General features: G+C 39.6%; 1 protein-coding gene across 1 annotated transcript; it reads right to left on the bottom strand.

Moving 5' to 3' along the window:
* Nucleotides 1-5,631: 5,631 nt before the first annotated feature.
* Nucleotides 5,632-13,433, bottom strand: cibar1 (CBY1 interacting BAR domain containing 1). The gene is made up of 9 exons (XM_085446412.1): nt 13,260-13,433; nt 12,478-12,712; nt 12,308-12,376; nt 10,718-10,819; nt 10,477-10,482; nt 10,174-10,278; nt 8,642-8,755; nt 7,529-7,648; nt 5,632-6,022 (listed from the first exon to the last, which is right to left on the bottom strand). Exons 1-9 carry the CDS (start codon nt 13,289-13,291, stop codon nt 5,903-5,905), a joined length of 903 nt encoding a protein of 300 aa, XP_085302538.1. The 5' UTR covers nt 13,292-13,433; the 3' UTR covers nt 5,632-5,902.
* Between the last annotated feature and the right edge of the window lie 11,008 nt (nt 13,434-24,441).

Here is a 24,441-nt window from a genome sequence, read left to right on the forward strand (position 1 = left end):
ATTAGAATTAACCTACAGGAAGCTTGCAAGATAGTTCCACCTCCTTCTAGACACAAATAGCAACATTTTATTTTAGTGGTGCAAAAAATATAGTATTGATTATACTATATGGAAAAAAGTATTGGGCTAAGCCATCGTCATACATGTAACTAGGTACAATTTTGAGCTAAATCTAAAATAATCATTTGGGACTTTATCCAGGTGTGACTAAAATAAATGGGAATTGCCTGACTTAGAAATTTTTGACAGAAACATTTTGGCAAGTCAGCCTTGTGAACTGTTTGGGCTTTCAAAAAAATGCAGGTTTTTTGAATAAACCATCTGTCTATCACCATCTACCATGGGCTAATTTCATGTAATAAGTGAACCATAGCACACTAAATAAGCATGAAAGATGGATAACTGGCTTTCAAAGCTGTAAGCAGCCAGTGTAGCTAGCTATACACTTTATAAAAAATCTGATGCTGGGTGGACCATGTGACATATTCACACCTGCAGTTCTTCACTTGAACAGTTTGGCTGCTTAAAGCCTGTAAAGATGGATGCTATCATGATTTTCATCTTGACCCGTTGGCATTTTTGTATCAGGTTTGCTTCTTGGTGTAAATGCAAAATACAACTTATGACATAGAAACAGTAAAATGGCTTACAAGGATCCACAGATATGAGGCTGCTGGCTGATGATAGGCACGGGACAGAACAACAAGGCAGACACAGAGAATTTTGAATACACACACAGACCTACACACAGCGCTACACGCCGAGGCTAAAGCTCTTATGCAGAGCCATGTCAAGGTCTGCCTCGCTGCTGTGCCTGGAAAAAGCAGCCTGTGCAGTGCATAAACTGTAGAGAAAGAAGGTGCTCACTTCTGTCATTGTAAGTCAAAGTAACATCCATTGCTTCTGATCATTTTACTCTTTACTAAATTTCTTATTTGTCTTACAAAATATATACCGATAATAATCCACATTTTTTATTTAATGTGACAAAGTTTATCCATAGGTGACAGTTTTTGCTACTAGGCAAAATAAGCCTGATAACTTTGTTCATGTTTACGACCCATATGAGTCCCATGCTTATATAAGGAGGGTGCAGGAAATGTGATTGTGCTTTGCATCTTTCAAATTTTGATTGTTGACAAAATTCTTCATTATTCTGGGGAATTTTAGACCTTAGCGCAAAACGAGAAACATATAACAATAATGACCATAAACAAAGACCACCAGTGCCTACCATGGTGGTCTTTTAGTGTGACCTCTAAAAGACCCCTTGAAGGGCCATGTGGTATTTGGCACCAAGATGTTAGCAGCAGTTCCTGAGCTGGAGTCCCAATAACACATCAGCATAGAATGCAGTTTTTCTACATTGTGTACAGTGTCCTTATTAATTTCCCGTTTTTTCTCTTCCTGTAAAAGCAGATGATTTCAACATCTACACAGCTACAGGGTTAAATAGATTAGTAGGTAGAGTAAGAAGCCAAACCTGGATATCAAGTCCAGCAGATACACGCGAGTATCTGAAGCCGTTTAGCAAACATGACTTAACAGCTGTGTTATGCACTCGTATCTAAGGCACTTCGTTTCACCACGTCTTTCTATTGTTGCACTGTATATCAAAGAATATTTAATATTAGACTTAATTAATTCCATGTCTAATATTTACTTGGAAAGTGACCTTAAATCTTCTAATCTCAGTTTAAATCAAACTCTTAACAGGATAATTAATCCTTTCCGCAAGCATGGTTGGCCTTTTTCGTAATTTTACTTTTTGTTTGGTCTGTAGAAAAAGCGCACCCACATGGACATAAATACAAGGTTTCCCACTTCCCCCTTATTCTTTTGCAAACAATGCATAGCGGGAATAACCAAATGACGTTGCTATCAGGCATCTGAAAGCAAACGAGAAGTCACGCTGACTTTATTGCTGTCAAATAATATTCTGTTCCAGAGTTGACACATACCAACAGAAGCTTACATTACTATACCCCTCGAGTAGAGCACAGTGATTTAGAGTTTTACCTGCAATCCCGGAATACGCAGCAGATACTGTACAATAACTGTTATGAGTTACTGCCCTTGACAACAAGTTCACTGCCTTTCATGTTGGTGCATAAATCAGGGAAATAGGAGGATGAGCTCCTTCTGTATACATGTAAACAAGACATTTGGGAGCACCTTGAAGTCTGGTCTCACAGTGGCAACACGACATGACTGAAAGCACGCATACAGTGCTCCTGTTTCCCATGAAAACTTGCTTAGATACATAAAAAGGCACAACACATGTATATAGCTGCGGGGGGAGGGGGATTCAATAAGCATAAAAAGTTCCCTTAAATTACATTTTTAAAAAGTTTTTCAAACACAAGCGGTGCATCACAGTAGAAAAATAACTGGAAGGACTTTTCAAGGTTTTCTGGTCTCCTCAGGAGCCTTTTTAGGGGGGTCGACTACACTTGTAAGCATATTCAGTCAGTGTGCACTAATAGCAACGAGTCTATTTCCTCATTTAAGAGAAATCCATGTGCTTTGCTTTTTTTATCTGATGAACAAAAATGCCTGTCACGTTTGAGTCAGTGGAACCTTAATTAACACAACTGAGAATAATAATCATTGCGGCTCGTGCAATTTTTCTCTGCAAACAAGTCTTAAAACCTATCATGACAGCCTTTTCACAAACACGAGCTTCCTCCTGTATTAATATAGATAAATTATTCATATCTTGGCATTTATGCACTTTTTTAGTTCTTCAGTAAGTTTGTCCCCTTTGTCCCCAGGTGTGTACCTGGATCTATTATACTGGGTTATCTAACTCAGCTCTGATTGGGCCTAAATGAGAATAAACAAATTGTAAATGTTGTGGATCATAAACACTTGAGTGAGTTTACCTCTCTCTGCATGGCTGTTTTCAGTGAATTAACTCGCAATGCCCGTGCGAAGGCTGAATTTACTGGTACTCAGTATAGTTTGTGGATCCTCTGACTTTTCTACATGTAACAAATATTCTCTTATAGAAAAACCAAAACAAATATAGACACACAGCATTGCATGCTGGTGTGAGATCCAGCAAATGTGGCAAGATTTAGACTTCTTCGAACACCAGCAACACACATCAGGTCTGCCAGAGAAACCACTTAGTGTGAGACGCACTCTTTCTCACACATACACACACATGCACCGAGACATACACACGCCATGGCAGTGCTGTCAGTGAGTCAGTGTGTGAGTCACACTCCGGCTATGCTGCCTCTTGATTTTATAGCAGCCGCCAGCACGGCACTGTATTTAATATTCTAAACAACTGTACTGTAGGGCTGTGCAGCACACATTTGTGTGCATTTACATGCACTTCTATAGATGTTCACACACACGAGACACAGACATGTAAATTACCTGCTCTATTAAAATATTGCGACACAATTGAGATCTCGGAGCTATGTTGGCACATACACAAATAAAGCACTCACTTTTGTGGCTTTTGCACTTCAAATACACTCGAGCACTGACAGAGCGAGGCACACTCATCACTGGGGATGACTGCAGATGAGTCAGAAGGAGAGAGGAGGGAATCCTTAGCTCTTTGTGCGCTTGATCTATAGGAGACGCAGCCCTAGACTTCGGCGCCATAAATACTGACTCTATTAGATTTGACCCATGAATCTTTCCCCTATACACTGTGTACATTTGCACATTCCTGAACGTGCGAAGCTTCAGGAAAAGGAAAATTCAGAAAGGGTTGCAGCTCAGCTGTCAAACTGTGTTAGCCTTCTGAGGTGAAAAAGTGAATTCCCACCTGTTTTGCGGTTGTTTTTAATGTCGGTGCATGCCAGAAGGACTAAATCACATTACGTATAAATGCACTGGTAGACTCCATCGAGGATCGGCCTTTTATTATTTTTTGCAAAACCTGTTAATCCCAAACAAGGTGGAGGCCAGAATGATTGAGTCATTGACAGTGTTGGGACACGGTTAAGTAATACATGCTGTAAAATGTTGTATGAATGCTAAAAGCTAGGCTTTGCAGGCTAAGAAATGCATATGTGATGCCTGAAGCTAAATCCATACACCACAGCTACCCACAAGCTTAAAAAGAACACAGTGTCTCCATATCAGTTTTCTGAGGTGAACAGCGCAGGTAACAAAACTTTTAAACATCACCCTCTAGTGGTGTTTAGGAGTGGCTCAGCTTTTTCAAAAATTGGAAGAAGCAGGATTTTTTAAATAGTTTTTTTCCTTGATTGATCATTTTTTTGTGCACACTGAAAGAATGAAATTAATGTTGAGTATGGCAAACACCCGACGAATGCGTAACTATTTGATGCTGAAACAAGAAATACCTGCGGAACATGGGAAGGTTTCTGGGAACTTTGACATGAAGCTCAAATGAAAGACGCAGAATGTGAAAGTAACTGCAATGAGCCGTGCAGCAATTGACATGTGATGTGGGTGTTAAATTTGATAGCTGTGGCTCGGTGCTGAGGGGCAATGAGTCAGAGTCAATAAGGACCAGGAGGTGTGACTGACCTCTTTCAACTGTCCTTCTTTCACCCCACAGCCCTCCTCCTTTCTCTTTGCATCTTGTTGTTTGAATTGCTCGCCGTGTTTGTTATTCAACCTTTGTTTTAAGATAGTGACTCATAACCAACTCTTGCCTACTTGTGTACCTTTGACTCTAGACCGAAAATGGCCAGACCCTGTTTTTCTGCTTAAAGCGCATGACTCTTCATGTTCCTTTCAGGCTCTTTTCTCGCACAAATCCTTGTCCCTTCTTATGCTGCGATCAGGGAGTGGAGCCTTTAGGTTTATCTGCGATTGGAAAAGCTTTCTGACTCACTCCCTCACACAAACACACATTTTATAGGCGATGACTCATTGCAACGCAGGCCATTCAGATCCACAGTACACCAAAGTTGAACTGGTATGTGAGTGCGTTGTTAGCGTGGCCATGTTTGCAATGCCACACACATTAACCTTTATATGCATTAGGGTGCTGTTACGCGGAGGGCTTATGACACGCCACCTACGCAGCTTTTATCTCCGTCGCCGAGAAAATAAGTGTTGCTGTTGCTTTTGGTCGCCCTTGTACTTATTAAAAAAAAAAAGTGTCAAAGTGTGCACATATCATGTGTGTTGAACAGATAATAGTACAGATGTGCGATATGCGTTTGTGTGCATAAAACCAAAGGCAGAAAAGAATTCATCATGACACTGGCAGATGAGGAACATTAAATGTGTTGAGTGACTCATGCAGGACGGCCATCAGCCGACACAGTGGCAGACAACACATAATGTAACCCACATGCACATAATTGGCTTCATGAAGTGCCATATACAGAGAGGCACATCTCAAATTACACATAATGCACACATACACCAAGGCTTTTCTTTTTTTTTCAGATGAACACAGACAGTGCAGTGCAGTGCAAAATGTTCCCGAACTCATTTGTACCATTTTTGCATGTCTGTGGAAGAGATGAGTCACCTTTAACTGCAGTCGTCACGTAACTACTGTCACTTAGACTGATTCACTCGCCAAACAATTTCTAAAATAACAATCAACCTCTCTGTCGACATTTTTATGTAGAGGGAGAGCGGGTACGCTTATTATAGAAAAACTGATTCACTGAAACAATGCAAAGCATAAAAATATATTTTTATTCTTAAATGCAAGCGACCAATAATGCACATTTTATTCTGTGCTATATAAAAGTCTAGCAAAGACAACAGGAGCCTGGATTACAAATTGTAGATCTCTTACAAAGCATCACGGCGCTACAACACTACCACTGCAATACTGCTCAGAGCAGATGTGTGATGTGGTTTTGGCAATGAGGCTGCTTTTCATTTATAAATTGCCTTTTAATCTTTCTGTTATCATAAAATCAAAACCAAACAATTTGAGTATTTAATTTTCATCATCTGTGTCGTCTTCATCCTCGTCAACATCCTCTTCGGATTCATCTTCATCCTCCTCTTCCTCCTCCTCCTCCTCTTTTCTCGTCTGACGACTACCAGCTCTTTGTTGCTGTGACAACAAATAAACAGTCAATGCAACTAAAACGCCTGGCAGGTAATCATTAAGCTCAACTTCCAAGGAACCTGGTTTTTTTGCTTTGTTTCTTCAGTCGCGGTTTTTAGTAGAAACAATGAAGGGTAGGTGTAAACACACCGCAAAGTGCGCTGAGACCACATTCCTCACATTTACTTCTCATGAGGGTTGACTTATGTATTTATACAGTACTGTGTAAGTTTTGGGTTACCCATTATTTCTTTGTACCGTAATTTGCTTACATAGATGAAACATAAGCAAACATAGATATATGTACACACACATTTCCATATATGTGCAAATATATGTGGAAAAAGATTGTTTTTAAACATGCCAACACTTCCCTGTGTCTTTACCTTTTACATAAATCAAAAACAGAATTTGTACAGTTTTAACAAGCTTGAAAGTCAATATCTGGCATCTTTATTCTTCAGCACAGTGTGAACTTTTTTGTAATGCCTTTAAGTAGTTTTCAGGAATAGTTATCTTTTCTTAATGTTGGATGCCTTTAAAAAAAATCCACATTGCACTGCAAATGAGTGAAAAGTAGCCAATGTCCAAATAAAAAACATCGAGAAACAATAAAGCCTGGAGAACTACTGCTCAAGACCACTGTAAAAATTATAAGAAAGTCTGGCTCCAGGAAGCAAAAGTACCTTCCTTATTGTGTGAACGGTATTCATGTAAGAATGAGGACACTTTCTCCATGTCCACTAACATGCTCTACTTTCAACTTTCCATTCTGGCTTCATCCTTAATGCAAACAGGGTCATAAATCCTCTTTTTCCCGACTGCAAATATCGTTTCTGTTTAGCAGTGATTGCAATTTCTCTCAGATAAAAATCACACCTAATCAGCGAAGCCAAAGTATGATCTCAAGATGTGACGCAACACATATCTGAGGCATATTCTAGTGACAGCTGCGTACAGCAATCTGTATCTGCAAGTTCCAATATGGGCATCTGTAGATACTGTAGAGTCTACAGTGTAGACACTACATTTCAACAGACTCCACGAGACCCACGGAAAACAGTTAATTAAAAATATCAAATTCTTATTTGTCAATTAGTGAGAAATTGTAGTCTAGAATGCAAATATATAAAAAAAATTAAATAAAATCACAAAACAGTGCGGTGTCACTGTTAAGATCCTGGGGTAAAACTGAATGCAGGAGGAAATGCGTGATGTTCCTTGGATGCAATGTCATGGGTAACAAAAAAACAACACCGATTGATGGCCAGGGTGATTCCACGCATAATCATTGCAACTACTGATAAGACTCACTGTTATCAAGCACCAGCCTCTATTGGCATGAGAAAGACTTCTGAGCTCACAACAGGAAGAAGGGAATTTTGAATTTTATCATCGCAATGAAACTTGTGCAACACTCAAAGCCAAAGGTGAAAAGGAATAGCATTACAGATACTTGTTGGGGAATTCTTGTCTCTGTATTGGAGCTTTTAATCACTGACTGTATCTTACCTGTAATGTCCCTGTTGAGTTCAGGAAGGACCCGGTCCGATCAAGGGACGTTTTGGAATTAGCTCGCACTATGTCTAAGCGTGACTGGTAGTCGGGGGGGTGCAGAGAACTCCTGAACACCTGCCAGAGACAGTAAGAGGGGCTGAAAAGAGGTACTTTTCTATAGAGACAAAACTGAATGGAAGCAGCACCTGTACACAAGCCCACGGGGCATAGCAAACAGTACAATAAGGTCATATAGGTTAAATTCAGGGTATTTTATTTACAATGCATTAAAAGCAGGGACTCGGATAAAAACACACAAACAGATAGAGAAAGTAAAAATACTCTACAACAAAAGTCACCGACAGCAATGACAGTCTGTTAATGTCACACATTAAACCAGCTCCAAAACTATTATTTTCATAGCAAACGCAACAAACTACTGCTGAAACCACCCAGTGGTTTTCACTGTGTAGAAAACAAATTCAGCCATGGTTCTCGATCAGGATTATCTACATGCCTGTCATTGTGCCCGTTTCAGATGATTCAATCTCCCATGCTTTGTACTATGAGTCACTGAAAAACAGCCTTGTCTCGATGAGGAGTTTTGCTTCCATATGAATGGAAGGCAAATGATTCAGTGCAAAAACACACAGATGAGATAGCGAGGGGTGGAGGAAAATAACACAAGGGCAACTGCAGGAGGAACGTTGCTCGACGAACATCATTGATCCTTTGTTTTTTCAGGACGTGCTTTCTCTCTTAAAAATAGTACAGCAAACCTCTCATTAAATTGTAAACACAAGCAACCCAGTTAGCATGACTGAATGAATTGTGTAGAATTCAATGCAGGTTACTTCAAACGCTGACGTAAATTAAAGGGTGTGTGCATGTATGAGCAATGACTCAAAGAAAGATGGGTGCATAAGGCCGTGTTATTTTGGATGTATTAACCCTGGAGAACCCATGGGGTCAAATTGGACCCCATGGTTTCCCTAGAAAACCAATGGGGTCGGCTCTGACCCCATTGGATCTCCAGGGTTAAAATAACCTGATGATGTATATGCATTTATGTACATTTTTAACCTCATGTCCATTTGGCTAAGGCCAAGGCGCAGAGCATCAACTTACCTCCAAGTCCTCCTCCTCGTCCACACTTTGAATGCTTTGGTAGGCCAGGGTGTACACCTCCAAAGCCTTGGCGTGGAATGACATTTCCACTGTCACAAACTCACAAAAGATTTTCTAGAGTGAGAGAAGACACGAATATCAAATACTGAATATTTCAATATGGACCAGACTCTGAGCCAATTCAACTGAACCACAAGTGCACTGTGACAGCAGACAAAGCACAGGATCAGTCCAGACAGTCCACAAAATCAGCTGATATCTTTCTACATATCACAGTAAATCCTACATAGGGCTGTTTGGTTGTCCACAGTCGCCGCACACATGCTAGCCATATTGCAACAGGCCCTGCACTACTGTTACTTCTGCTTTTCCCCACCTCTGACATTGTTCATGTGCATGTTGGGCTGTATGTGCATGTTAGGTCATGTAGGCATGGTTACTAAGTCAAAGCAAATCTATGAAATATAAATTACCATTATCCAAACCAAACTGTTATCATCATCATCATCATCATCATCATCATCATCCCATAATGATACAAGACTAGTTCAATATTAATTAAACCAAGATTTGTACTATACATATATATATATATATATATATATATATATATATATATATATATATATATATACACACATATATATATATGTATGTATGTATGTATGTATATATATGTATGTATGGTCATTTATTAAAATATTTACTTTAATATTTAAGTGCACTTTTTCTGTGCACTTAAATATAAAAACACACAAAAATAAATAAAAAAATTATAGATAAAAACTTCATGATCGAGATCGGTTCATGAACGTACGTCAGTTTTTAACCCTCGTAAATCAAATGCAATGATTGCTCGTTCATATGTATGTTACACATACATACACACCAGTGGGTTATGGTTTTAACAACTGGCAAATTTTTATTTCCTGTCTGGCACGCCTCTACAATTCTACACCATTAACTGAGGGTGAAACATGGTCACAACAGGGAAATCTTTCCAGATATTTCCATGCTACGTCCAAAGAACCACGATCGACATAAAAGTCTGCAAGTAGTTGCTGTGAACGGCAGATGTGGCCATTTGTTACTCTGTAGTCAAGTACTGCTTGCCTGTTCAATCATTCCCATCTTAATTTCTATGTTTACAATTAAAAGCTATCACAACTGAATTTAATATAAGGATTTAAGTATCTGACCTGTAACAAAATGTTGAATGTTGCATCCTTTCCTCTATTAGTGACCGTGTTAAACACAGCTCAAAATCATATTTTTTGATAATTCAGTTGTTTAAACTGTAAACTTATTTATTTAGGTTTATTATTTATAGTTTAAAATAACATTAGCTGTACTACATACAGGGCGGGTCAGTTGTCATTCGGTCTTTCTTATAAGTTACTCATTCCTATTGCATTTTAACGGTTCCAAATTTTTACTAATTAAATATGTTTTCTTTAAAATTCTCAAGTGTGGATGCTTTAATGCAAGTTTGAAGCCAGTACTTAATAATCTGAGGTGCACAGAAAGTAAACCTTGATGTCTTGGATCTTCTGCCTCTCAAACTCATCGATGGTCTCCTCCAGCTGCTTCGTGGTACGTGTGGCATCCATGGTGGCTCTCTGGAGTTCACTCTCAGCCTAACGGCAAAAACAATATATATACATATAAAACTCAACTCAAAACATAACAGACTAAAATAAGTCAGGTGCTTAGTCCAACTGGTTTAAGCTCTTGTAAAGAATCTACACTGTGCTTGTGAGTTTGTTTCTGGAATGTTTTTCATATTTCTATTCATACATTACCACTGATGAAAACACATATTACATGGGACGCACCTGAGACTGAAAGCTCAGTCAAGGAAACTTAAGAAATATAAGCTTAAACTGTCCAAACTTGGCACAACAAACATTTCAAACAGCTCTAAGCTGATGTCTATAACTAACGAAGAATTGAATTGATATTAGCAGGCATTCATTTGATTATTTATACAGATGGCTGTTGTAACACTGAAGCCTTTTTGTCAATCTGGTATCAGAGAGAGATTTAAAGAACTGAAGAGAAACAAGTCAAGGATACAATGATCTGCCTGTCTGAGGGGTTTCTCTGCCTGGTCCTCTCGAGCTGGGCCATCTGTTTGGCTTCTCTGTCTCTGGCACTCTGAGTAGTCTTCAGATCCTCCTGCACGGATACACAAATTCCCAGAAGTTATCAAAAGAATTAATAGTGGTAGTGTGTAATGCACAGTTTGCTAAACATGACTTAACATATAAGAATTTGGTGTGCATCAGTGAGGATCAGGATCTCCAGTAGATCCTGTTGCGCAAGTTTTTGGTTTATCTTCAACTGTACTGTCAACCATAGGTTTTTAATTGCTCTGTGACTTTAGCCGTTGAACATATTGAAGGAGAGGGCACATTTTAAAAAAAAAAATTAAAATGAATGAATGCATGCAAGAGCAGAATACAAGTAAACACACACACACAAGGACTAAAAGCCAAACAAGACAAACATTTACTTAAGACAATTTGGACAGTAGTGCGGCGTCTGTGAAATACCACAGGATGTCTTCTCGATATACTTAGTGGTTAGCAGAGAAGAGTGCTGGCAATGGGTCAAAGTGGCTTGTAGAGTTAGCGATATGTTATCATTAAGACAATACTGCCCTCATGTGCCTTTGCCATAGTAATGACACCAACAGCAAATTGCTCTGATTCCCTCACTGCCCCCTAGGCTCCTTCATCCAGGCTTACCTGTTGTTCCTAGAGTATTTAAAAGTAGAATTGGAGGGAGAGCCTTCAGTTTTCAGGCCCCTCTTCTGTGGAACCAGCTTCCAGTTTGGATTCAGGAGACAGACACTATCTCTACTTTTAAGATTAGGCTTAAAACATTCCTTTTTGCTAAAGCATATAGTTAGGGCTGGACCAGGTGACCCTGAATCCTCCCTTAGTTATGCTGCAATAGATGTAGGCTGCCGGGGGACTCCCATGATGCACTGAGTTTTTCCTTTCCAGTCACCTTTCTCACTCACTATGTGTTAATAGACCTCTCTGCATTGAATCGTACCTGCTATTAATCTCTGTTCTCCCTCTTCTCTTAGTCTCTCTTCCACAGCATGTCTTTATCCTGTCTTCCTTCTCTCACCCCAACTGGTCGCAGCAGATGGCCCCGCCCCTCCCTGAGCCTGGTTCTGCTGGAGGTTTCTTCCTGTCAAAAGGGAGTTTTTCCTTCCCACTGTTGCCAAAGTGCTTGCTCATAGGGGGTCATAAGATTGTTAGGTTTTTCTCTGTATCTATTATTTTAGGATCTACTGTACAATATAAAGTGCCTTGAGGCGACTGTTGCTGTGATTTGGTGCTATATAAATAAAATTGAATTGAAATGAATTATTCATTTAGCGACACTATTGCAAAATTTCACAAATTTATTTATGAATTTGTGTGTAAAATCTTGGATTTTAACACGCAAATATCTGACAGAAAAAGTCACAACAAGGCACTGAAAAAATTCACTAAAATCCCCGTTGGCCCTGTGACAACCTGATTACCTGTCCAGGTTGTACTCCAAATCCTGCTTTATGGCAGCTGGGATAGGCTCCAGCACACCTTATTGGATGGATGTGTGGTTCAAATCAGTGTCAACATGGCAGCAGGCTGCAGTAAAACTTACCCTTTTCCGTTTCACCACAGCTCCATAGCTTTTTAATGGCTCTATGATTTTAGATTCAAGTCGTTCCACCTGCAAGACCAGCTCTGCATTAGTTTCTCTTCTACCCAATATTTAAATTATGGATATGAACACGAAATAATGATTGATGGTAAGGATTCAAGGAGGTCCACCTGAGCTTGACGATAATCTTGAATCTTGGCCAGATGGTCAGCATACTGCTTCATCCCCCTCTTAAGGCTTGGTGTTTCGGTGTCTGCATACAGGCTAATTTCCCGGACCAGAAGGTCTGCCTTGTCTCGTACCTTGGCTGTCTTACTGACATAGGCAGCAAAGAGTTGGCACATCTGTCCAAAATGTTTCTCCACATTGGTGATGTTCTCTTGGATCCTCCTTGTCTGGTTATCCCTGGAAAGGATAAAGGAGAACATCAACAGCAGTAATGAAACATAATTTTATAAACGGTTTCATATATTTGAGTAGGGAAAACGATAAACGTCTATTTTGCACAAGACCTGTGAAAATTACTTATTGCTGTTTCATCTAAATGCAAGTAGCAATCCATACAAAACATCCTGTAGATGTGATGCATCCTGGCTTGTTATCCTTCGCTCCATTACTCTTTGGTTATACGGTCACTCGACCAGCTGCATGCAATAAAACAGCTAAACTAGTAAGTGCGCTGCTTTAGTATTATAAACACATGCCCGTTCAGTGAATAGTGACTCTATAGCTATATAGCATCACTAACTATGGCTTAACCGACGAACAAATAACTCGTTATGAGTGCAGTTTATCGATGAGAAGCGTGACGACACAGGTTAACTAGTTAACTGCTAGCCTACCTTTATGTACCTTTATGTACAGTACGTCCAGTGATTATTTTGTTAGTGCTAACGTTAACTCTCCGCACTAAATAACACGGGATGTGTTTGACGGGTGGGATCTTTCTTACCTCGCGCTCGCGTCAGGCGTACGGCTCATCATTGCAGGCACACGGTGTGAAATATGTTCGGGTAGATCCGCGTTGATAGAATCTCTGATTTTACGTTAGCTAGCTATCAATGAACGCTCTTTTCTATCAGGCAAGCACGCCAGTGGACCGTTTCCATGGAATCCCTCCAGCGTTTCCGCTTTAGGAGTGCAAAAAGGAATCCTGGGAGATGGAGTCGTTATAGCTGTAAGCGCTCCATCTTTCTCTCTCTTTTTTTATTTCTTTACTTTTCTTTGAAGCCACTGAAAAAGTTGCTTTTTCTTTACAGCTACAGCTTCTCAAGATGACGGAAAATGGACAGGCATGCAATCATGTCTAATGTAATAATCTACTCTATCTATTACAGGGATGACCTCGATAGATAGACGACAGACAAACAGAGGCAACACTGTTAAAAGTACCATAGACCCACACGATTATAATGTGAGATGGCGCAAAATTTTATATACAAAACTGATAAAATGATGAAAAAAAGTTACTGAAAAATAATATTGTACAAAAAAGAGATTTTAGTAAACAGCAGTGCAAATAACATTAACCAATAATAATTACACTATTATACTAGATTAAGAAACGACATCACAAAGGAATAACGCGGAAATGTGTGCTGCATCCTGACGTGTGTTCGCCTGTCATAAAAAAGGGAGTTGATGTAGGGTTTTATAAAGAACAGCAGGAAAGGATTTCCTTAAGTGTTCTCAGTGTCAGTCTTTTTTTGAACCAGATATCAGAGGGTATTTATTTATTTATTTATTATAATGCACCTTTCTTACACAGCCTAAATTCTTATGTCTCTGATTCATAAGGTTTGAATGCTTCAAGACTGTATAATACATATCTGTATAATGCAGTGTCTAACTGAGACATAGGCCTCTTATTAAAACAACAATGATGCCTTTTTTGTATGAATACCTTGTCATCATAACCATGAAATTTTTAAATATCCATCTGTTTCACTTTAGTATTTTTCACATAGTTTTGATGAACTTGAAAACCTAATGTTTGTGTATGCTTGGTAATTTATTCCCCGCGTTCTCATACAGCAACATGGGCTGGTGCTAACAAAAAGCAGCTTTTCAATCTCATTAATATATGTAATATTGTGCTGTACTATTACAAATATTAATAGTATTGCAATAATAGTATTTCTTTTCTTTGTGTTAACAGTGCCATATTCCTTCCTCTAAAATCCAAATATTTGGCTGCTCTCCATCGGTTTCCCAAATAGATTAAGGTACATTGCAACAAAAAGGGCCACAAATAGTCATTTTCAACAACAGCTTGACTATTTTTGAACTGGTGCCAAGAGCAGACTTTGTGATCACTGAAATGAATGGAGGCCTCATTGTAATTCCCTCCTCTGTGTTTGGGAATGCATGAATGTCACCAGCTGCCACGTCTGCTCCTCTGTGGAAAATGTCCAAAAACCTTAATTATCACGCTTAATCATCCATGGGATTGAAGCAGGGGAGATCCCACTGTAACAGATTGGAGATGTAAAACACGGTCATTGCATTGAGCTGTGTGCCTGGAATCCCAAGAGAACCCAGTTTATCCTCCCCAATACAGCTGATGTTGGTATAGATTCATTTTTTTGTTAAATGCATCTCATTGAACCTTCCCATTCTAAGATTGATGGTTTCTAGCATCTGGATTATTATTATTTTTTCATCGGTTTAATGAACATTTAAACCCATTTCTTTTGTGCAGTAAAAAAAAGCATTAGTATTGGTTTTACTCCCACATATAAGGATTATTTTTGAACATTGAACAGCACCCCCCCCCCCCCCCCAATTTTTATCCATTCCTATAATTCCAACTGTTGTGTGTGAGAGTGATTAGTGTGAATCATGCATGTCATCAAGATTTCGTGATGTGAACCAGAGATTAAAAGAAAACACCTTCAGAAATACCAACAAGTAGTTTAACAATATTTAACCCAAAATGCAAAGCAGCATTGAAATGTGAGTGATAGTGGAAGAAGCACCATGATCTGGATCGACTGGCCACCTCAGGGTCTGAACAACAAACTCAAAACTGTGTCAAGAAGTCCTTGGAAGGGCAGCTGATGCACTGCTGTGGCGTGACCTAAAGAAGACTGTTCGGTTCAGACTTGATTGTAGGAATAATTCCTGTACAAGTCTATAAACTGCTAATTGCAGGAGGATCTGGACTAATTAATTTGAAGAGTTGTTTAATTTTCACCATGAGCGCTGTGCGAAACAAAGGCATAAAAAGTATAGGTGATTATTTTATCCGCTTAAGCTTGATTTAGACTTCTGGGGGAAAACATGTCTGAACTTACATCGTAACCAAACTCCTTTTTTCCCCACACTACAACCTTCCACGCCATTCAAGTCACTCCGTCGTCGAGATGTGTAGTTACAGTTCTCGAGAGGTGCACATCAGGTTATGTAGAAGGTTATGGTGTAGGGTTAAAAGAAGTTTCAGTTAACGTCATACGTTAAGATGTAGATTTCTTGCTGAAGCATAATTCAAGCATTAGCCCATAACTATATTCAGATGAAAGTCAGATCTCATTTTATGAATATCACTTCTGCAGTGTTGGTAGTCTACATCTACGGCCACTTTTTTCCTCTCTTTATTATTTGATAATTAAGTGGCACACATAAAGCAGCGTTTCTTCTCCTTCTTTTAAGTGTAACTGCATTACTCATCCACATGATGGCACCCCACTTCCATTTGTGCCTTTTCCTAGGATGCAAATGGCAATCTGCATGGTTACAGGTGGACTCTGAATTATTCCTTCTCCTTTCCTACTTCATACATAAAAAATATTCTGCAGACCTCTTCTCAATGCATCTCCACCATCATATATTTACATTATTCAGCACTCCCTGGCAGCAACCCGGGACTAGATTTAACATCCCTAAACATTATAACAAGTATAACAGATGCCTGTCTAGCTTGTGTCCTACAGGATCCTTGTGTTGAAAGAAGCCCGGGGCTGTTGAGTTATTTGCCTTGGCTGCTTGTAAATGTATTCAGGAGTGGTGGCATATTTTTATATTGTGCATCTGACTTTCTTAAAGAACAGATGGTGTTGTTTCCAGACTACCAATTAGCACGGAAAGGGTGGCAACCACTAGCAGCAGCTCTCTCTGCCTCTTTCATGCTCTCTTCTCACTCTCTTGCTGTCTCCGTCCCCCTGTGCCCTCTTGTTCAGTCTTCAGCTCTTTCTGTTTTTCCCTCTGCCCAGCCTTTTCCCTCTGCAGCCCTCTGTGCCGCTGTGCCAGTACCCCACTAGAGATATGTGTGGCCTGCTGAACAGATTGGGAGTGACATATGTCAGACGTGGGGGGACTTCGTAGGGCAACTAAGTATATATCCCCCAGTGTTTTTGTGCATGTGCGTGTGCATATTCGCGCTTTCCCTTCAGGTGTGAGTCCTGGTGTGAAGACTCCAGACTCGAGGCTCTCCTCCCACAGTGGAGGAAGACATACGGCTTTAGATTCCCCTTTAATAACAAGAAGGAGTCAGTGGGAGGCACGCGTGTGTGTTCAGGGACGCTGAGGATTATGAACAGTGTGATATCTTGTATGCCACTTGGTGCATAAAATGAAATTACAAGCCAAGAGTCAATAACTCATCATGCTGATTTTGGCTAACCTCTCTCTCCTTCCTCTAACTGCCACGTTCCTCCGATTTGGCAAAGGGACACCGCGCTGCTCTCTTGCAGAAATTAATTCTGAAATATCCAGTGGGAAATATAGTCATCCTTTCTCCATGTCAGTTATTTATTGTTTAACTTTGAAATAGTCCTTAAATTAAGAATTGATTTATTCTCCGATGCAATTAAAAGCTCCCTTTGAGTGAGTCTAAATTTAAAAAAAACAAACAGAGGTTCTATATTTATCAGTATATGATTGCCTTGTTTGATTGAGATTTTGCATCTAACTAAACTTTATTACAGCAGAACCATAGCTTTGAATTAAAATCTAGTGACATAGTGACTGTAACACATCCCCTGTGCGCTTTGGTTTCACTCAAACAAGATGTCGCAGATCTTTCTGCACACAACAGACTATGATCAACACTCTCTGCAATTTTCAGATATGAAATTCAGTGATACTCCCTTTAACTCCTGCAACCTTGAACAAAAGTCTCCCTCAGTAGTTAAGCGGGTGCTTGAAGGGCAAGCCAACGCAGACACGGTCCAGTGCTTTTATTGACCCAATGAAAAACCTCTCTGTGTCTCCAGGGGCTTGGAGCTCAGGTTAGGGTCTTTGTTGTCTGTGTTCATTAGTGTCTCCTTCGCCATCACTCTCTCGCTCCCTCTCTCCCTCTTTATCGCTCTCTTACTCTCTCTCCAAGCACCTCCATTTCTAACTCCCTCACTCTGTCTCTGCTGCTCTTTTTCCCCTGAGGAGCTGGAGAAGAAAATGTCACCAGATCAAATTAGTGGGAGCCTCCAACACTGCCTGTCTGCCTCTGCCTATTCCACAGAGTGATAGCATCACTCATGGAAGTTTCAGTTATTTGTCAGCCCAAAACTTTATCTTCCTCAGGTATAATAGTCCACGACTCTGTTAATAAAGTGTTTTTCTGTCCTTTCTTGAAGTAGATTGAAAATAAATACCCACTATTTTTTTTATTACTGGATGTTATTTAGTCACATCTCCTGAGCACTTATGTTCAGGGTTCCCACGGTACAGGACTATGTTGACAGGCTGCTAAAGGAAGGTCATCATGAACTTTTGTTTGTGGGTTGGCTGACCAATTTTAAACCAGATTTATATTTAAAAAACCGGCTCTTTTCCACAGCGTGTCTTACGTCCAGTCTCCCTCCATTTACCGCCAACAGGTCGCGGGTGATGGCAGGAGTTTTTCCTTCCCACTGTTGCCAAGTGCTTCCTTAAAGGGATAGTTTGATTGTTGTGGTTTTCTGTTGAGATGGAATTGAACTGGTCATTAGTTGTTTGAACTGTGATATAAACATATTATATTATAAATATAAACTACTAAAAATACTACATGAAGCTTTAGTGGGGAAAATGTTCACTTAGTTTTTATGATGTGAATTAACACAACATGTGCTCCTTTATTTAAACCATGTAAAAACTAAAGAGTTGCAATGACAAGTTGTGAGGGTTGTACTTTGATACTAGTTTTTAAATGGGGACCTTTTTTAATGAGAAATTTATTGTGTACATCAGCCACATTTTGAAGCTTTTCAGGAGCTATGGGAAAAAACATCCACACTGTGCTGTTTAACAAACACACGAAAATGGTACGGCCCTTCTCATCTCCAATTCTTGGCTTAAAAAACGAATAAGAGAATTTGGCAATTGCAAACTATTCCTTTAAACAGTTAATTAACAGCTCACTTTCGTTATCTCAGTGAATAAGGAAGCCAACACTTCTGCATATTGAAAAAGCCTTAATTTCACAACCAGTCCTTTTTTGCTGGGTCAGCGCAACCGCATAACTTATTCATAACACATTTCATATTCATTGCCTTCTTTACTCGACTGAGAAGCATCAGACATAGTGATTTCGCTCATGGTCCGGCGTTATTTACCTTAATGCATTTTAGTGGAGTGAGAGAGAGTATAGCCAGATGTCTATCTTTGCAAACAGATGACTTAATGCATGTTAAACTACTGTATACGGTGTCTATCAGGGTCCACTGGGGCGAAACTGGAGCACTTCCAGGACTCATCAGTGACTGACCACAAAATGGCCCTAATTGAAAATGACTTCAGACTACTGAAAAAGACGGGAGAGGCTTGGTTGAGAGCACAGTTGTGTATTGTGTGTATTTCCGTGTTGTGGGGGAAACGATTGTGTAGTCCTAAACCGTTTTTATTAAAGAGAGCAAACGGTCAGAGAAAAGAGAACCAAGGAAGAATGAAGGGAACACACGCAGAACCATTTCAGCAGTCCTTCATCAGAGCCGGATGAAAGTGGCCACTGTCCTTCTGCCATCAATATGCAAATGAAAAAAAATGGCCCTTGAGTGCGGGAGCAGTTCCCTCAAGTGCATTCATTAGCCACCATTAGCATAATTGATTCCCAGTCCTGCCATAAAACTGGTCACTCCCTGTGCCTCTTGCTCTCGGGGATCCTCTGGGGAGTTCACGGGCTAAGTTCAATCATAAATCATTAAAGGACACTACTAGCCAATGGACTGTGCCAAAGCCCCAGAGACATGCAGGCTACAGTAATACTTTCACTGATGTCTAAATCATCGATGCGACATATAAAGGTGCCTACAGGCTGATATATTCTACACTCTACCTCCCTATCCTTATTTCTTAACTGGGTGTGCTAAAAATCTACGTGCCCAATTAGTATCAAAAACAGTGTTGGGTTAGCATTTAAAAATCCAAGGTACTGCACTGGTATGTCAGTTATCGCTGCTCCTTGTAATCATAGTACTGTTGTAGTACTATGTTATTTACATTTTTACAGATTAACAAACAATAAGAAAGCATGCTTCTTTATAGGCACTTCTGTCTATAAAGAATACCCATCTGTAGGATAAGACAAACACAGCAAAGACGTCTACATCCTTAAATACTTAAAGAAAGATGTTGGGTAGTTCTCGTAGTTAGGACAGTGGTTTGTGGTGATATGTTTACATTGACATCCATTGTCAGTACTATGGAAAAAATGCTAAAGTAATGTTAAGGGCAGTTTAACAAATCGGTTATTATAAGGAGTTACAAGAGTAATAAGCCAGAAAGGGACGTAAAATAGCGTATGTACCATAAGTATTCAATAATTCAATATTTTACTGCCATCAAACCCACAGCCTCCAAAATCTGAGAAAGTTTTGAAAGAAACTTTTCTTGTGTGCACAACCAAACAGAAATCCTAATAAAGACAATGAGTATTCAGTGAGGTGTATCTCAGTCATAACTTACTTTGGTAATTAAATGAACATCAGGAGTGCAGACTAGTTATTGCAGAAGTCATGATAGCTATTAGCTTCAACCGTATTTCTCTCTCCAGCATCACCATTCAGAGCAGGTGTGTGGCTTATTAAGGCTCCGATTAGAGAAAGAGAGAGAGAGGGAGTCTGTGCAGTAAAAGATATTTTTTTCACTTCCTCCATCCAGCCTTTCCTCCATCTGTCCAGCAATCCATCCATCCATCCCTCCTCTTTACAGTCTAATTAAACTCATCAAGTTGAGCAGTGAAGGTTCCCAGCACCTCAGAGAGGCAGAGAATGAGCAAGAGGGACAGAGAGAGAGCAGGCAGAGATAACGGCATGCTCATGATGTATCGCCACCACGCAAAATAAAACATATTCATATTCATAAAGAATATTCATTACCTCCACCAGCCATCCCACAGATGGCCAGAAAATTGGCTTTGTGTTGAGATGTGGATTCAGGCATGCATATTAATGGAAGACAGATGTAAACGCATATTCATATTCTTTGGCTCCTCTTTTTTTTGCGACAGACAAAATGATAATGCATCCACTTAGGAGAGGGGAAAAGGGGCTGCATACGGGAAGCAATTCGCCTCTAATGTGCTGGTGCGTTATTGGCTTTTTGTGAGACTGGCAGTGTGTGTCCCTATTTGCCTGGTGTGTATTTGTGTAGCGTTGTCCCATCTCTAGTTTAAGTGCTCTCTCACTCTCTCTGGCTCTTAAACACTATCGTACACACACACACACACACACACACACACACACACACACACACACACACACACACACACACACACACACACACACACACAGTCTTTTACTGGATCATCCAAGAAGGACATTATTCCATCATTTTTGCTTGGGTTGAACAAAATAATCAGAACACATGTTAACAGCACCAAACACAGCATTCTCCAAAATACCCCACACCAGCTGAATGACTTACTTTGCCGAAACAGTTTCAAGTTAAATTAAGCAGTTCAGCCTTCAGGATTTAGAGTAGCGCTGTTATATTAGGGAGCATTATTTTTAGGATCGGTGTATGTAATAAACTAGCTTGTGCTCATTTGAACACTCACGCACAGGCTGCAACAATCTCAGATGGAATGTGTGGATGGCGTTCCAGTGTTGTTCTGCCTCAAACTCGAGTGCTGCCTCGGCAAACTAATCAGACATCAGCAGGATTCCCATCATTGCCGCTATGACAGTTTTTGACCAACACTATTCCGAAGCATCATTTTCCACACTTTTTTAAAACCCTACCTGCCTGTAGATGCTGACAATCTGGCATCAGCTTTACAAAGTTCACATTGTCGCCACAAGGGGACAGTAGCGCTCTCTCTGCTTCCTCCATTAAAGCCAACCAAATTCTTCATCCATCTCTCTATCTATCTGAATTTGAGCAGAGGCTTTGACCTTTGTCATTTAGAGTGATGATTGGGTGTATAAGGTAGTAATGATTGGCTATGTTATTTAAAGTTTAATATCAAATCAACTCAGTAAATGTTTTCACCAAACCCCTGTGGATTTGGGTCCCTTGATATCATTCGTTACAGAAAAAAAAGCTAATATTGTATATATATGTGCTAGTATTAGCTGGTGTTATTTTTTTAACTGCACAATGAAACTGGTAATTTATGGCTTATGAATAATAATTTTATTATGCACCATAATCCTGGCGATGTTTATGTAAAACACTTTGTCACAATATAATAATTGAACTGTTCCACTGAAAGCCGTGAGCTTTACAGCTACTGTCCCACTTCCTATACATATAAGATCTCATCTCCATGTTACAGCTTATATATGTCACAGTAAGAATAGGGGAGGTTTTTTAATAGAAATGGCCCCATAAAGCTTCGCTCCTGTAACAGTGCACCGCTCAACTGGAATAAAACCTTCTTTGTGTGAGTGTGTGCCAATATGGAAAATTAAAGCCAGTTAATAAAAAGCAGCGTTAAATCAATGGAAGCCATAAAAGTTACAGGGTGATATTAAAATGTGGAGGGTGAGGAGGGGGGTCAATAGTGGCATTAACACGTTGGGCTTGAATTATCATGTTAATTTAATATCCAGTCTTCAAATGAAGCAGAAATCCCAATAAAGGTCAATTAAGCAACTAGCCTCCCATCTCCATTTAGAATTTTTATGGGCTCATCTAAATCATGGAGCTGGTGCCAGACCCACAGAGCCCCACAGAGCCCCCCACTCGCTGCTGAGACCTTTTGGGAGGGTAGAGGCTTTTAAGTTCATAATAGTTAGGAATGGGACAGTGCTGTGATTTAAACCCCACCATGCCTCCAATAACTATTTTAAATTATAGATGTTATTCTTGCCGTACTCAACAGCAAGGTTAACATAACTAGGTCCCATTTTAAACAACCTAAATCCAGCTGTTAGTTAAGTTAAATCAAGCACAAGCTTTGCTTCTATCATTGAACTTTGTGAAAACTGGTGCTTCCAAGTTATCAGGTTCCTCCTGATAGAATAAGAATTTCTTCCTTTTCCAGTATTAAAAGACCAAAAGAACAATAAAAAGCATTAAAAAGCATTTCAAAGAAGATCTTGTAAATAAGTACTCTCACAGATCGTAATCCCTGCACCCATGTTTTGTAATATGTTTTTAATATTAGACACATGATTGATCAGGCTTCCATTCGCGTAAATGATGAAGTATAATTTGCGAATCCCTGAGGTGTGTTACATTAAATGACATCTCGACTGATATTTGAACTTAAATATGAATGTGGTTTCCTTTGTACGGACCCCTCTATGTTCCCATAGGACAGAGTTATTGATTTAGCCAACCTTGTGACCAGAAAAACCTGCTAATGTATCAAATAACTACCAAAATAATGACAACTCACATACCGTCTTCACTGCAATAAGAATGGTAACTTAAGTCTAGTATTGATGTCCACTGACATAATGGTGGATGAACAGTCAAAAGAATGATGAATAATCCCCCTATAAGCACAATACTCATCGACCACTTATCGACCTCTTCAAGCTCGACTGCTACACAGACATGTCTCTATGCAGATCCATAGACTTATGAATAAATCATACTGAGCTATAGATAGAACGACTGTTAAGGTTTGCAGTTAATAAACAGAAGAAAAAGTTCGGCAGTTGTGTGACCTGAAACACAACACTGTTTTAATTGCCTCTGTGATAAGGTGTAGATAAAGACTCCTCCGAACAAATAAACTTCTAATGAACAACTGTGCCTTAAGCAGTATCTGAGCTTGTGCAATGGTACTTCGTTGCTGTACTGTTTTTATTTAGTTAATAATTACACTACAACAGCCAACGTCCTACAACTGCTTTTTAAAATAATGTCCAGTAGTCATGATGCAAGAGTAGAAAAAAATTCATGCTATTTTTAAAAATGACAAGGAAAAAAACTAAAATAAAAAAAAAATAAACAACAACAACAACACCCCCCCACCACCACCTAAAGGGTGTCTTCCTGTCTTGTCAGGTAGAAAACACAGCAGCCCACCAAAAGGTATTCTGAGGATGTATTCATGCTCCAGAATATAGTACCATAGCACCATAACAACAGTAGGAATGAGACTGTGAGTGAATGAACATGTAAGTAAAACTCACATTAACAAAAATAATATATAGATAAATATGACTATATTAGATCCTAAGTTACTTAAACAGCTGTCAACAGTTCTTAAATCAGTACTTTTTTACAGGATTATCTTTAAACCAAACTGCCCGGCCCTATAATAATTAGGGCATTTATAATCCAGCAGTCTAGTGGCTACGCAGGCCAATAGTGGGATTGACATGCCACTACATGCTCCCTCCAAAAACGGGTCATCGAGCTAGCTACGATTTTTACACACAATATAGAACTAATAAGTGGCATTCGCCCTCAACATCTGACCTCACTAATAAGCTGTTGCTGCGTGCCTGGAGCATGCTCAGAAGGTTGGTCTTTCCAACACAGCCGTCCCCAAATTCGGTTCCAAATTTGCTCATTAGAAAGGCAGATTTACAATATGTCCTGCTGTTGTATTCTTGATCTGTCATCTCTGGGAGCACTATTAAGTGGTGAAAGGTCTTGTATACATGCGGTTGTTTATCTGTACCTCAGTTGTTCTGACCTGTCAATCAGGCCCTGGAAATATCTTGGTCACTTTACCAATCTTCCATAAAGACGAGGTAACTGAGGGTCAACCAGTATCACTGCCATCCTGACTTTGATGTCTGGTAAGGAATTTT

This window comes from Copadichromis virginalis, linkage group LG22 (assembly GCF_057382275.1).
Source record: "Copadichromis virginalis isolate Kocher_CV1m ecotype Utaka linkage group LG22, C_Virginalis_male_GT1.1, whole genome shotgun sequence".
NCBI lineage: Eukaryota > Metazoa > Chordata > Actinopteri > Cichliformes > Cichlidae > Copadichromis > Copadichromis virginalis.

What these genes read in the sequence shown, in the direction of transcription:
- cibar1 (XM_085446412.1), bottom strand. Translation starts at nt 13,291, where the DNA reads ATGATGAGCCGTACGCCTGACGCGAGCGCGAG. An exon ending in ACGCCTGACGCGAGCGCGAG is followed by an intron (nt 12,713 to 13,259) that starts GTAAGAAAGATC and finishes TATCCTTTCCAG; the next exon opens with GGATAACCAGACAAGGAGGA. An exon ending in ACGAGGAGGAGGACTTGGAG is followed by an intron (nt 7,649 to 8,641) that starts GTAAGTTGATGC and finishes TGTCTCTGGCAG; the next exon opens with GTGTTCAGGAGTTCTCTGCA.